Below are 15,521 nucleotides of genomic sequence, written 5' to 3' on the forward strand. Positions count from 1 at the left end.
TGCTATGCTAATCGATGCTAACATGCTATTCACGCTAGCTGTATGTACATTTGAAACTAGATACCCACATTTAATGCGAAACAAACACCGATCCACGGATTTAAGTTGCTCCAGTGTCTCAAGATGCGAAAGTCCTGATCGTTTGGTCCGCACATTTTACCGGCGATGCTAATAAGGCAGCCATGCTATGGGCCACTTCATTAGGTACACCCATGCTATGGCCGAATAGCGTCAATAGCTATTCGCTCAATAGCTTCAATTTCTTCTTCAATTTTGTTTTCGCTATCTGCCTCCATACTCCGACCATCTGTTTCAATACATGCGTAATCTTTTGAATCGCTTAAACCGCTGAAATCCGAGTCTGAATCCGAGCTAATGTCGCTATATCTTGCTGTGCTAACCGCCATGTTGTTTGTATTGGCAGCCCTGTATGACGTCACAGGGAAATGGACAGTCGAGTCGCAAATAGGGAAAATCAAGAACTTTAAAGCTTTTTTTAGGGATATTCGGGTAGGTGTAAAATTTTGAAAAAAACTTCGAAAAATAAAACAAGCCACTGGGAACTGATTTTTATTGTTTTTAACCCTTTTGAAATTGTGATAATGTTCCCCTTTAAACATGAATATTCTGTGTTGGCCCTGCGATGAGCTGGCGACTTGTCCAGGGCTTATCCAGCCTTCTGCCCGAATGTATCAGAGTTATTTGTTGTTGATGAACCCCAATATGCAGAGACGGAGGCAGGCATAGAATATGAAAACATTATTTAATTAAAACTAAACAATAACAAACAAAAAGAACGCACGTGGGCGGAATAACAAACTAAGGGAGCTACTACTGTAAGCTAGAAAACAAAAAGGAACTTTAGCATGGCAGCTAGTGGATAGCAAACAGAAAAACTGGAAATAACTAATGGCTAACAAGAACAGCTTCACCGCTACGACAACCAGGACAAAATGTAGAATGACAGGTAATAGCTGAAACAAAACGACATGACAGGTAGCACGACAAGAGTGACATGTGGCAACGACAATACAATGATCCAGCAACTGACACAAGACAAAGCAGGTACAAATAGGATCAGGCTGATTGGCAACAGGTGTGGCCAGGTGCCAATTAGCCGCAGCTGAGGAGGAACACAGGACTCAGAGAACAAGACAGTAAGCTGACAAAATAAGAGCACTAGACAGGAACTAAAGACAGGAGATACTAAACACAGAATTGAATTAACGTGGACCCCGACTTAAACAAGTTGAAAAACTTATTGGGGTGTTACCATTTAGTGGTCAATTGTACGGAATATGTACTGTACTGTGCAATCTACTAATAAAAGTATCAATCAATCAATCAATCAAAAGAGGAAACAGGGGAAAAAACTAAAACAATAGACAAACTGTCAGGGGAAAGCCTGACAGAATGCAGCTGAGATAGGCTCCAGCACCCCCCGCGACCCCAAAAGGGACAAGCGGTAGAAAATGGATGGATGAATATTACAAGCGGGCGAGTGAAATCTGCGTTTTTAAACAATTTTAAAGTGAAAAATTTAAAGTACCAATGATTGTCACACACACTAGTGTGGTGAAATGTGTCCTCTGCATTTGACCCAACTCCTTGTTCATCCCCTGGGAGGTGAGGGGAGCAGTGAGCAGCAGCGGTGGCCGCGCCCAGGAATCATTTTGCATATTTAACCCCTACTTCCAACCCCTTAGGATCAAAAAGTTACTTTGGCATTTTTTTTTCACGAAAAAAATTTGTTGAACGCTCTCGTGAGACGATCAGGGGCGCCAAAACAAGCTCGCTCGCTCACTTGTCGCCTCCGAGCCGCAACGTTGACGGCTTTCTACTTTGCTGTTAATCATGTTTGGATGAATACAATCCGAACACTTGAGTTCAGAACCAATTATAGTTCTGGAGTATTTTTTAGTAGCGAGCAAGAAGGTATATTTTTGATGTAGAGGGGTTAGTGCGTCTGCCTCACAATACGAAGGTCCTGCAGTCCTGGGTTCAAATCCAGGCTCGGGATCTTTCTGTGTGGAGTTTGCATGTTCTCCCCGTGAATGCGTGGGTTCCCTCCGGGTACTCCGGCTTCCTCCCACCTCCAAAGACATGCACCTGGGGATAAGTTGATTGGCAACACTAAATTGGCCCTAGTGTGTAAATGTGAGTGTGAATGTTGTCTGTCTATCTGTGTTGGCCCTGCGATGAGGTGGCGACTTGTCCAGGGTGTACCCCGCCTTCCGCCCGATTGTAGCTGAGATAGGCGCCAGCGCCCCCCGCGACCCCGAAAGGGAATAAGCGGTAGAAAATGGATGGATGGATGGATGTAAACATAGGTCACAACACTGGAAGTATATTACCCCAGGAGGCGGGTCTACAGGATAGAGTTGCCAAATGGGAAATGTTTGTACTTTGCATGCATTTAATATAATTTTACATTACAATAATAATTACGTTTCCTCTTTTGTTTTTTCCCTCAAAAGGGTCTTTACATGCCTGTATATTTATTTTTTCTTCTTTTTAATTATATCTTAGGAAGCGTCAGACCAGTAGTGACAATGTTTTATGTAACGTAGAGATGTCAGATAATGGCTTGTTTGCCGATATTGTCCAACTCTTAATTAGTGAAGTGAAGTGAAGTGAAGTGAAGTGAATTATATTTATATAGCGCTTTTCTCTAGTGACTCAAAGCGCTTTACATAGTGAAACCCAATTTCTAAGTTACATTTAAACCAGTGTGGGTGGCACAGGGAGCAGGTGGGTAAAGTGTCTTGCCCAAGGACACAACGGCAGTGACTAGGATGGCGGAAGCGGGAATCGAACCTGCAACCCTCAAGTTGCTGGCACGGCCACTCTACCAACCGAGCTATACCGATTCCGATATCAACCGATACAGATATATACAGTTGTGGAATTAACACATTATTATGCCTAATTTTGTTGTGATGCCCTGCTGGATGCATTAAACAATGTAAAAAGGTTTTCCAAAATAAATAAACTCAAGCTATGGTAAAAAAATGCCAACATGGCACTGCCATATTTATTATTGAAGTCACAAAGTGCATTATTTTTTTTTAACCTTCCCTTAAAACGGCAGCTTGGAATTTCCTCATGCTCTCGGTGGGGGGGGTCTATATTGTAGTGTCCCGGAAGAGATAGTGCTGCAAGGGGTTCTGGGTATTTGTTCTGTTGTGTTTATGTTGTGTTACGGTGCGGATGTTCTCCCGAAATGTGTTTGTCATTCTTGTTTGGTGTGGGTTCACAGTGTTAAAGTTGTTTATACAGGCCACCCTCAGTGTGACCTGTATGGCTGTTGACCAAGTATGCATTGCATTCACTTGTGTGTGTATGAAAAGCCGTAGATATTATGTGATTGAACCGGCACGCAAAGGCAATTCCTTTAAGGTTTATTGGCGCTCTGTACTTCTCCCTACGTCCGTGTACCACTCCGAACCGCGGCCTTTTAAAAAGTCAAATGTTACTTTTTGGAACCGATACCGGTAATTTGCGATATTACATTTTATAGCATTTATCGGCCGATAGTATCGGCAGTCCGATATTATCGGACATCTCTTGTAGTCAACTGAAATGTTTTTCACTCCACAGGTGTGCTTGAAGCTCATGGAGAGAATGCCAAGAGTGTGCAAAGCCGTAATCAAAGCAAAGGCTGGCTATTTTGAAGAAACTAGAGTATAAAACATGTTTTTTTTAGTTATTTCACCTTTTTTTTGTTAAGTACATAACTCCAAATGAGTTCATTCATAGTTTTGATACCTTCAGTGACAATCTACAACATAAATACCGTATTTCCTTGAATTCCCGCCGGGCGTATAGTATGCGCCTGCCTTGAATTACTGCCGGGTCAAACTCGCTTCGCAAAATAATTAGCGCATGCTTAGTATTACCGCCTGGTCAAACTCGTGACATCACGAGTGACACTTCCCCTGTCATCATTTTCAAAATAGAGGAGGCTGATTTCAATACCGGTAATTTGAAATCGCATAAAGGGAAGAAGATTAAGAGCTATTCAGTAGGATTTAAGGTCCAAATTATTGAATACCAGTATGCTAAACAGAACAGTAAGCAGCTATGTTTTGTTAATATACCTGTGGAGCAGACGGTCCAACGGACAGGCAGGACACGCTGCTGGCGGCGAGGAGTCGGCGAGCGAGCGGAGAAGCGACCTGCACTGAAGTTTTATTGAAAAATAAACAAAGTCAAACTGCTCAAGCCATGTCCTTCCTTGGTGGTCCTGGGAACCCGCAAGACGACGGCTTGAGACTGTCACAATACCGTAGCTGCGTCTGTCAAATATGAGTCATTAAATGACTCCCGCCTCCTGGTGGTAGAGGGCGCTATAGTGATCCTTCTTGCGACTACTCGGCTGCAGAAGAAGTGAAATGAGTGACGGGATATGTGCTGGAGGAGGTAATAAAGGAAGATTTCCATCCAGACAGACTTTTAAACCTGAAGAAAGATAAGGAAGACTTCTATAAACAAGTTATTGATGCTTTTGATCAGATGGAGCTGGCATGGAGTATATTTATAAGTAAAGGTAAGACCATAATAACGTTTTTTTTTTTATTAAATGTGCTTTTCATGATGGTATCCTTACATCACACTCAAATGTTTACTGCATGCCTTTGGTAAGTGCTGGAGTGAGAAGAGGTTTTAAATCAATTAGCGCCTGGGCGGGAATTCAAGGAAATACGGTAGTCATGAAAATAAAGAAAACCCATTGAATGAGGAGAAGGTGTATCCAAACTTTTGACCTGTACTGTACGTCAAAATGACAATTATCGGCCTGGCCAATCATCAGTCGATTTCTAACGTAAAGGCAGTCATGTGTTCATGTGTTCCTCTGTAGCGATGATGCCCACTTCAAGACCAACCCAAAGATTCCAGGCATCGATCTCAACTCTGTCAGGACGCTATTTGAGGAGCTTAGCCAGCCGGCCTTTTCCGGACTTCTGGAGCAGGTTTTTACAATTCTTTTTGTTTTTTTCTATTCACTATCTTCTTTCCACAATGACATTGTACAAGAGGGCAAAACCAATAGGATCATGTCATCCACATCATGATTTAGTGTTCTGGAGCGCCACAACTCTGCAGGACAAACTGAATCATAAGCTCAAACTTGACCACGCTAATGCTCGCTTTCATGTCCCGCCTCGTCCAACGTGATTTAAAAGCCAGGCCTGGACACAATCCGACCAATAAAAAGTCTCCCTAAAAGTGACGGTATATTTCGCCTGTTGCTGGGATGACGCGAGAGTTATGGAATTTAAAAACAAACCGTAAATGTCACAACAAATCATGGCAGCGAACGTCTACAGTTCATCACATTGTGCAACAAGGTTATATCGACTTTTTACATAGTCACTGCAACGCTGCACATTCAGAAGATAATATAAGCCATATGCTGTGTATACTGTCAGCATCTGCACTTGAAAGTAAAAGACTTTCCACAAAATGAAGGAAAAATAAAAGGAAATTCAGTTTTTTTTTTTGCACCCTTTTTTTTTCATTAAATTAAAATACAAAACGGCACTGAGAGTACAAAATAGCGTTGGCAGGTTTGCAGACAACAGCGTCTCACATTCAAGGGTAACTGCACTTTTTTTGGAATGATTTCTACCGTTCACAATCATTATAAAAGACATGATGACGGATGTATTTTTTTAATGCATTGTAACTCGTAAATAAACGTAAATAAAAGGTCCATAAAAGCCAATTAAAAACATCCAAAAAGTGCCAACAATACTCCATTTACATTGCATGACTTGAATATTAACCAAATTTTTATTATAAGTGTCAATAATTATCTAAGAGAGAGGCTCCAGCGACACCCCCCCCGTGACCCAAAAAGGGACAAGCGGTAGAAAATGGATGGATGGATGGGTTATCACAAAACTTTGTGTTTTTATGAGTGCCCGGCGAGAGGACAGAAGAGCTGTCTTTGATCCTACCAATCAAAAGGCTTGTAAAACTCCACTGTGTAGGATGGGAAGCAACATGAAGGCGTCAGTTTCTTTTATGTATTGTAATCCTCAGAAGGATTTTGTCTTGACCTGAGATCTACAAAGCAGAACTTGCCAGAGCTCCTGGCACCTCTTCTTTGAACTGTTTTACGACCTTTTCTTTAAACTGTTTTGTAATCAAAGGCGATGGATGTTCACGACCCCCACCCCTTAGAGACAGCTGTTTCCATGTAATCAGGGAAAGTCCAAATAAAAGAGGAGGCATACAATATTTCTTCAGAGCGTGGTGACACTTTACACGGGTACAGGTGTAAGAGTTTCTCCTCAATTGAGCCAAATTTAATTCTGTCTCTTTAATTCCTTGCTTGTCTTGTTTAATAGATGTCATCAGTGTTTGAACCTGACAATAAGCACTAACGCAGACAAACTATAGCGGCGCCATAATCGCTAGCGTGTGTGTCAATGTTGACATGATCGACTGATCAGACGCTTTCTCGTTCCATATATATATATATATATATATATATATATATATATATATATATATATATATATATATATACACATGCACATACATATACACACATACATACGTGTATATACATACACATACATAGCGCGATATCGGCCGATAAATGCTTTAAGATGTAATATCGGAAATTATCGGTAGCGGTTTCAAAAAGTAAAATTTAGGACTTTTATAACGCTGCTGTGCGGAGTGGTACACAGACGTAGGTAAGAAGTACAGAGCGCCAACAAACCTTTAAGGCACTGCCTTTGCGTGTCAGCCCAATCACATAATATCTACGGCTTTTTATACACACAAGTGAATGCAAGGTATACTTGGTCAAAAGCCATACAGGTCACACTGAGGGTGGCCGTATAAACAACTTTAACACTGTTACAAATATGCACCACGCTGTAAACCCACACCAAATAAGAATGACAAACACATTTCGGGAGAACATCTGCACCGTAACACAGCATAAACACAACAGAACAAATACCCAGAACCCTTGCAACACTAACTCTTCCAGACGCTAGATTCCAGAAAACACAGAGTGAGAAATTTTACCTCTTGTGCGAAACACAAATGCATAAAATGACATAACACATTAAAATGACTAGTAAAACATTTAAAAACACAACAACCAACTTATAAAACATTAAAAACGACTCCAAAACACAAAATGACTCCGAAGAGATGCACAGTGACATCTAAAACGTAAATTACTCCTAAAACACATAAGACTCCTTAAACACATTAAGACTCCTAAAACACGTAAAAAAACTCATAAAACACGTAAAAATACTCCTAAAAACATGTAAAAAGACTCCTAAAATAAATTTAAAAACAGAATGAGGTATATGCTATAATATAATATATTCTTGATTTGCAAAACAAAGCAAGTGCAGGGAATAGCGCTCAAAAGAAGACATGAAACTGCTACAGGAAAACAACACCAAAACAGGAAAAGCCACCAAAATAGGAGCGCAAGACAAGAACTAAAACGTTACACACAGGAAAACCGCAAAAAAGTCCAAATAAGTCAGGGCGTGATGTGACAGCTGGTGACAGTACACCTACTTTGAGACAAGAGCTATAGTGATGCATGCTTGGTTATGCTTTAAAGTCATATCCAACAATTGTGACAACGGCTGCTGGGTTAATTTTTTTATGTTTTCTGCTGGTGGTTTGCCGCCGGATTTTTTCCAATGCAAAAAATGGGCCTTGGCTCAAAAAAGGTTGAAAAACACTGAGTTAACTCAAAACATGAGAACTACTTAAGCTTGGATGACGTTGTTTTGCGACGGTCTTTCTCCTAACTGTCCTCACAGCAGCACATATTTATTTATCTCATGATTAGGCCACCAAGAGTTTCGAGAGTCTGCTGATCCCGCAGCTGCCGAGCTCCCCTCCCGACGTGGAAGCCATGAGGATCTACCTCATCTTGTCCGAGTACCCGGCTCTGCAGGACTCCAAGTACTACATCCGCCTCACCATCCCTCTGGCCATGGCCATCCTGCGGCTCGACACCAACCCCGGCAAAGTATTGGGTATCAATATGCCGCGAGCGAGCGAGCGCTTCATGTAGCGTCGGGTGGTTTCTGGGCCCAGCTCGGCAAGGAAAATGTTCTGCTTTTGCAGATAACTGGTGGTGCTTCGTGGATGGCGGTGTGTTCGAAAGGATGGTGGATATGTACAAGAGCATCGTCGTGTTCATGCTGGCCATTGGCAAGATGTGCCTTGTGCCTTTGTTCTACGACAGCTACTTTCTCGCCACCCTAAGGCTGCTGGAGAAACTCCACAAGGTATTTACAACAGGGCACAGGGCACATACAAGTGGAAACAGCGGGGAGAGTGTAGAGCAAGGGTGTCCAACTCAAATACAGAGTGGGCCAAAATTTAAAACGGAACAAAGCCGTGGGCCAAGGTTGAACAAATGAACCTTTTAATCGGTACCCAAACAAGTTTTGCGTTAAATATTGAACAAACAAGGCTTATATAACTTTAGTGACATGCAAAATCCAGTTTCAAATAATAATAATTAAAAGAATATCAATGGCATATCAAATACAATTTAAATAAAAATTGGATGTCTTTTCTTCTATTTGCAATCTTCTGAGGTAAATGTCACATTTTTTCCACAGGCTAATAATAAATTGGAAAATAAAATAACAATGAATGAACCAAACATTCAAGCCTTGAAGTAGCAAGAGAAAAATGCATGAATAAAATGTTAATTATTGGTCAGTTTGCTGGAAGTTTCCCGGAAGAGTTAGTGCTGCAAGGGTTCCTGGGTATTTGTTCTGTTGTGTTACGGTGCGGATGTTCACCCGAAATGTGTTTGTCATTCTTGTTTGGTGTGGGTTCACAGTGTGGCGCATATTTGTAACAGTCCTAAGGTTGTTTACACGGCCACCCTCAGTGTGACCTGTATGGCTGTTGACCAACTATGTCTTGCATTCACTTGTGCGTGTGTGTGTGTGTGTGTGTGTGTAAAAGCCACAAATATTATGTGACACGCTGTTAGTATGGAGGAAAAGCGGACGTGACGACAGGTTGTAGAGGACGCTAAAGGCAGTGCCTTAAATGCACGCCCCCAATATAGTTGTCCAGGTGGAAATCGATAGAAATTCGGGAGAATGGTTGCCCCGGGAGATTTTAAGGAGTGGCACTGAACTTCGGGAGTCTACCGAGAAAATTAGGAGGGCTGGCAAGTATGAGTATTAGCAGTGAATTCGGTGTTACAGCAGCACCGACGCTGTATAACACCGGCGGGCCAGCTCTAATGCTAATTTGATATTGCCTCAAGGGCCAAATTAAATGATACGGCAGGCCAGATTTGGCCCGCGGGCCAGAGTTTGACACCCATGGTGTAGAGGGAGAATGCATGTATTTTAGCATCAAAACTCACGATAAAGGTGAAGCTATAATACAAAACAGTGTTTCCTAAACATAGGGCAGTGCCCATTGTTGAGCTGCAAGCACCCCTTAGAGCAGTGGTTCTCAACCTTTTTTCAGTGATGTACCCCCTGTGAACATTTTTTTAATTCAAGTACCCCTTAATCAGAGCAAAGCATTTTTGGTTGAAAAAAATAAGTAAAATACAGCACTATGTCATCAGTTTCTGATTTATTAAATGTTATAACAGTGCAAAATATTGATCATTTGTAGTGGTCTTTCTTCAACTATTTGGAAAAAAAGGTATAAAAATAACTAAACTTGTTAAAAAATAAACAAGTGATTCAATTATAAAGATTTCTACACATCAACTTAAAGTGCCCTCTTTGGGGATTGTAATTGAGATCCATCGGGATTCATCAACTTAATTCTAAACATTTCTTCACAAAAAAAGACATCTTTAACATCAATATTTATGAAACATGTCCACAAAAAATCTAGCTGTCAACACTGAATATTGCATTGTTGCATTTCTTTTCACAGTTTATGAACTTACATTCATATTTTGTTGAAGTATTATTCAATACATATATTTATAAAAGGATTTTAGAAATGTTGCTATTTTTAGATTATTTGTGAAAAATCTCCTGTACCTCTTGGCATACCTTCAAGTACCCCCAGGGGTATGCATATCCCCATTTGAGAGCCACTGCCTTAGAACACATGTGTCAAACTTATGGCCCGGGGGCCAGGTGTTGCCCGTCACTTCATTTTATTTGGCCCTGGAAAGCCTGGAAATAATATGTATCAATAAAGTACTGTAACTTTTTTTACTAAATGTATTTTTTCTTTCTATTTTAGGAGAAAAAAAAAATATATGTACTCCACGTACCGTATTTTCCGGACTATAGGTTGCGTTTTTTTTTGTAGTTTGGCCGGGGGTGACACTTGGCCAAACTATAAATTAAAATAAATAAATAAATAAATAATATATATATATATATGTTTATTTATTTTTTTATTTTTTTTTTATTTTTTTTTGGGGGGGTTTGGCCGTTCTCACCCCCGGCCAGACTGTGGAGAAGACTGCGATTTATAGTCCGGAAAATACGGTAATCGCAAATGTTAATTTAAATATTGTCTAATTATGCAAAAATGTATCAAACATTCAAATAATTTTTTAAGTAGAAATAAATAATGATTTCAAAGCAAGTTATCTATCCCATTGTGCAATGTAAAAGTAGCAATAGATTTTGTGGTCAAAGTGTGGAATTTACTGTTTTTTACAGCATTTTTTCTACATAAAAAAACCCTACTTTTTTAAATACTGTAATAAACTGTGGTGCCGTTTTGGCATTTACAGTAATACACCAAAAAAGTTACAGTTGTTGATTTATGTAAAAAAAAAACTGGCAGCTCTGGTGCCAAAATTGTATTGTAAATTTGCATTTTTTTTGAGGTCACACTGAGGGTGGCCGTATAAACAACTTTAACACTGTTACAAATATGCGCCACGCTGTAAACCCACACCAAACAAGAATGACAAACACATTTCGGGAGAACATCCGCACCTTAACACAAGATAAACACAACAGAACAAATACCCAGAAACCCTTGCAGCACTAACTCTTCCGGGTTGCTACAATATACCCCCCCGCTACCTCCTAAGCGACGTGGTCTACATACAACACACAAATATGTTTCAATGGGCCAACAATTTATTTTGGGCCAGAACAAATTGACAAAACTATTTTAAATAGCTGCAACATACAGTAACATACATAAGTTACAAACCGCATAATAACATAGCTGTAAACCTGGCTTCACCCAAGGAAGGCACACATGACATATGTCATGTCACTATATACAGCACACATACTGCTATACACACGCCTAACCAGGCGTTGTTTTTTCTCTCAAGGAATTGTGAAATAAAATGTCTTCAGTGAAGCCCAGAAGACTACGCATTTTCCCCACTTTTAGTTTAGAGAAAAGGAAAGATTGGCCTGGTCCACTAGGATCCCTCTTTATTCTTGTGAACTTTAGGGTCTATACATTTAGAGTGATGTGATAATCAAACACTCTAAAAGTCTAGAATGAAAGAGTACATAAGAGAATTGACAGAGTGTGTGCCTTCAGTGCTGAATGATGAGCAGAGGCAGAGTTTGCCAAAAATAAATAAAATACTTCTTACCATTAATGCGACTTCTTGAACAGGTGCGGTAGAAACCGGATGGATGGATGAAAATGCATGAGAATGTTTTATATTTTGAACGTTATTTTTGATACTGTGATTACCAGCGGATTTATTCATTATTTATCGTGTTAAGCAATGTCAGCTAAAATTCATCTGAGAGCCAGACGCGGTCATCAAAAGAGCCACATCTGGCTTGCTTTCCATGTTTATGTCCTCACTGTCCAGGTACGTGGAAAATGTTTTCCGTGCCATTTGCTGTTTGACGCTGATATGCTAATTAGCTGCCTGAAAGTGGGTGACTCCACTGTAGAAATAGCCTGCATGTCTTTTAGCACATACGCTGCAATGGCTCTATTTATGTTGTCCTGGCTAGCAGTCCCTCCGTTAAAATCCTTAGGTGAAGGTTAAGTGGCATCGGAGTCTGTCTCTCTCTTTACTAGCTATGTCGAAGCATGTTGCTTTTTTAGCTGTTTCAGCAGGTTTGAATCGCTGTTTTGGGCAGTAGATGGGATCTTTGATCCAAGACACAACTTACATATAAGTAAAATGTTCTTCTCTTTGTGCTCGACAAAAGAAAAGTAGTGCGAATATCTCCATGTTAAGAAACTCTGCTTGGGTGCCGCAATTATGTCTTGTCAGTAAACACAGACACACACACGACAGCGCAGCTCTCCAATAAAACACTCAGATCTTCTCACTTTCTAGCCGATACTATATAAAAAATAGCGTAAAATAACGCAGTAACACATCATGTAGTAACGGTAACTGAGTTACTGAATATAAAAAAATAACACGTTAGACTAGATCAGGGGTCGGGAACCTTTTTGGCTGAGAGAGCCATACAAGCCAAATATTTTAAAAAGTATTTCCGTGAGAGCCATACAACTTTTTTTTTCTTTTTTTTTAACACTGAATACAACTATATGCGTGCATTTTTAAGAAAGACCAACATTTTTAGAGTATAATAAGTCTCTTATTCTTTTTAATATCATTGTTATTCTGAGGCCAGCCAAAAATAAATAAAATACTTCTTACCATTAATGCGACTTCTTGAACAGGTGCGGTAGATGAAAATGCATGAGAATGTTTTATATTTTGAACGTTATTTTTGATACTGTGATTACCAGCGGATTTATTCATCATTTATCGTGTTAAGCAATGTCAGCTAAAATTCATCTGAGAGCCAGACGCGGTCATCAAAAGAGCAACATCTGGCTCTAGAGCCATAGGTTCGCTACCCCTGGACTAGATAGATAGATCGATAGAACTCTTGATTCCGTCAGGACAGTTCCCTCAGGAAAATTACAATTCCTACTAGTTACCGTCGAAAATAACGGCGTTACAGTAACGCGTTACTTTGTAACGCGTTAGTCCCAACACTGATCACGAGTGGTCTGTATACAGCAGGGGTCACCAACCTTTTTGAAACCAAGAGCTGCTACTTGTGTACTGATTAATGCGAAGGGCTACCAGTTTGATACAGCCTTAAATAAATTGCCAGAAATAGCCAATTTGCTCAATTTACCTTTAACTCTGTTATAATTTATAATTAATGATATTTATCTTTGTGGAAACACTGATCATCCCAATGATTTCTCCCAATATATATACAGAAACAGATAAATATAAAAATAAAAAAAAAGGGTATTTCTGTCTGTCATTCCGTCGTACATTTTTTTTCCTTCTACGGAAGGTTTTTTGTAGAGAATAAATGATGAAAAAAACACTTAATTGAACGGTTTAAAAGAGGAGAAAACACAAAAAAATGAACATTGAATTTTAAAACATAGTTTATCTTCAATTTCGACTCTTTAAAATTCAAAATTCAACCGAAAAAAAGAAGAGGAAAACTAGCTAATTCGAATCTTTTAGAAAAAAATTTAAAAATTTATGGAACATTATTAGTAATTTTTCCTGATTATTATTTTTACAATTTTGATGACATGTTTTAAATAGGTTAAAATCCAATCTGCACTTTGTTAGAATATATAACAAATTGGACCAAGCTATATTTCTAACAAAGACAAATCATTATTTCTTCTAGATTTTCCAGAACAAAAGTTTTAAAATAAATTAAAAAGACTTTGAAATAAGATTTAAATTTGATTCTATAGAGTTTCTAGATTTGCCAGAATATTTTTTTATTTTATTTTAATCATAATAAGTTTGAAGAAATATTTCACAAATAATTGTCGGAAAAACAGAAGCTAAAATGAAGAATTAAATTAAAATATATTTATTCTTTACAATAAAAAAAATAATTTACTTGAACATTGATTTAAATTGTCAGGAAAGAAGAGGAAAAAAAGGTAAAAAGGTATATGTGTTTAAAAATCCTAAAATCGTTTTAAAGGTTGTATTTTTTCTGTAAAATTGTCTTTCTGAAAGTTATAAGAAGCAAAGTAAAAAAATAAATGACTTTATTTAAACAAGTGAAGACCAAGTCTTTAAAATATTTTCTTGGATTTTCAAATTCTATTTGAGTTTTGTCTCTCTTAGAATTAAAAATGTCGAGCAAAGCGAGACCAGCTTGCTAGTAAATAAATACAATTTTAAAAATAGAGGCAGCTCACTGGTAAGTGCTGCTATTTGAGCTATTTTTAGAACAGGCCAGCGGGCGACTCATCTGGTCCTTACGAGCTACCTGGCGTTGGTGACCCCTGCTATAGAGGCTGCCCCTTTTATAAGACTTCAACATGTTTGCTATTTCCTTTGACACGTGTTCTGGGCTGCGCATCACCAGGTGAACCAGAAGGCCAATCATGTGGAGTACAGCCGCTTTTATATCCACGACGTCAACAACCTGGTGGACATGGAGGAGGACTACCTCAAGTGGTTTTTAAACAAGGCTGAAAAGGTCAGTTTATGCACTCTTCTAAATGATCATCAATTTTGTAACCGTTTATCACGGTTTTGCAGGAACTGGGATCGTCTTCTTCCAATTCTCAAGTAGGTAACGGTCCAGTTTCGATGCAAACTGGCTGCACTTTATCGGGTTTGTTATGAGGTTATGTTGAGCAGAGGCTGTTTTCTCCACCCAGCAGATAGACTTTCCCTCAGTGAGCCTTTGTTCCTACCCGTTCATTTTGAATGCACAAGCCAAGACAACTATGCTGCAAACCGACGCCGAGCTGCAAATGCAGGTGCCTTTCCATACATTTCATTTAATGCTGCCGTTAGTCTTATTTTATTTTTTATTTTCCCATTTTTTATTTGATTTAATGTTAGTCTTATTTCTTCCCTTTTTTTCTATTTACGGTAATTCACATTTTTTTTCCCATCATTTAAAAAATATTTAATAATTTTATTATATTTGTATCATATTTCGCAATAATACAAATAAGAATAATATACAAGTCATTATGATTAGTATTATAATAATTTGGGAAGTTTCCAATCAGGGTTTATGTTGCCATTTCTGATACAATAGATCGGCTGCTATCGATACCAAGCACACATGCATTTTTCTATTTATGGTGAGTGCTATTGACGGTTTCACAATATCAACAACCTTCCATCCATTTCCTACCGCTTATTCCCTTTTGGGGTCGCGAGGAGCGCTGGCGCCTATCTCAGCTGCAATCGGGTGGAAGGCGGTGTACACCCTGGACAAGTCACCATCTCATCGCAGGGCCAACACAGATAGACAGACAACATTCATACTCACATTCACACACTAGGGACCATTTAGTGTCACACAATATTTAAATTATTTCTTTATTCTCTTCCTCTGTGTGTAACATGTTCAGCCTTGTCCTCCAGTGATAATGGTACTTGGTAATTCAGTTTAATTGCCGTAATGGAGGTGATTATTTTTAGCTTAGAGGAGCGGCTCCACACTGTCTGGAGACACCATTAGCTGCTAGCCGCTTGTCAGCTGGGGGACTAAAGAAAATACAGAGGGGGATCAGTATGGAGGTTTATTTGTGTCTTAATCATGAAA

The 15,521-nt window shown here is 39.2% G+C and overlaps 1 protein-coding gene across 3 annotated transcripts in view; it reads left to right on the forward strand.

Annotated features, from left to right (window-relative positions):
- Positions 1 to 15,521, forward strand: part of herc3 (HECT and RLD domain containing E3 ubiquitin protein ligase 3) — a 70,443-nt gene that overhangs the window by 29,385 nt on the left and 25,537 nt on the right. For 2 of the 3 annotated variants that reach the window (XM_061881049.1, XM_061881048.1), the window contains exons 12-17: positions 4,862 to 4,973; positions 7,844 to 8,033; positions 8,125 to 8,288; positions 14,322 to 14,435; positions 14,498 to 14,527; positions 14,620 to 14,721. In XM_061881049.1, coding sequence (XP_061737033.1) covers positions 4,862 to 4,973; positions 7,844 to 8,033; positions 8,125 to 8,288; positions 14,322 to 14,435; positions 14,498 to 14,527; positions 14,620 to 14,721 — 712 coding nt within the window. The remainder of the gene's footprint in view (positions 1 to 4,861; positions 4,974 to 7,843; positions 8,034 to 8,124; positions 8,289 to 14,321; positions 14,436 to 14,497; positions 14,528 to 14,619; positions 14,722 to 15,521) is intronic. The other variant, XM_061881050.1, reaches the window with a different exon arrangement.

This window comes from Nerophis ophidion, linkage group LG20 (genome assembly GCF_033978795.1).
Source record: "Nerophis ophidion isolate RoL-2023_Sa linkage group LG20, RoL_Noph_v1.0, whole genome shotgun sequence".
NCBI classification, from domain to species: Eukaryota; Metazoa; Chordata; class Actinopteri; order Syngnathiformes; family Syngnathidae; genus Nerophis; species Nerophis ophidion.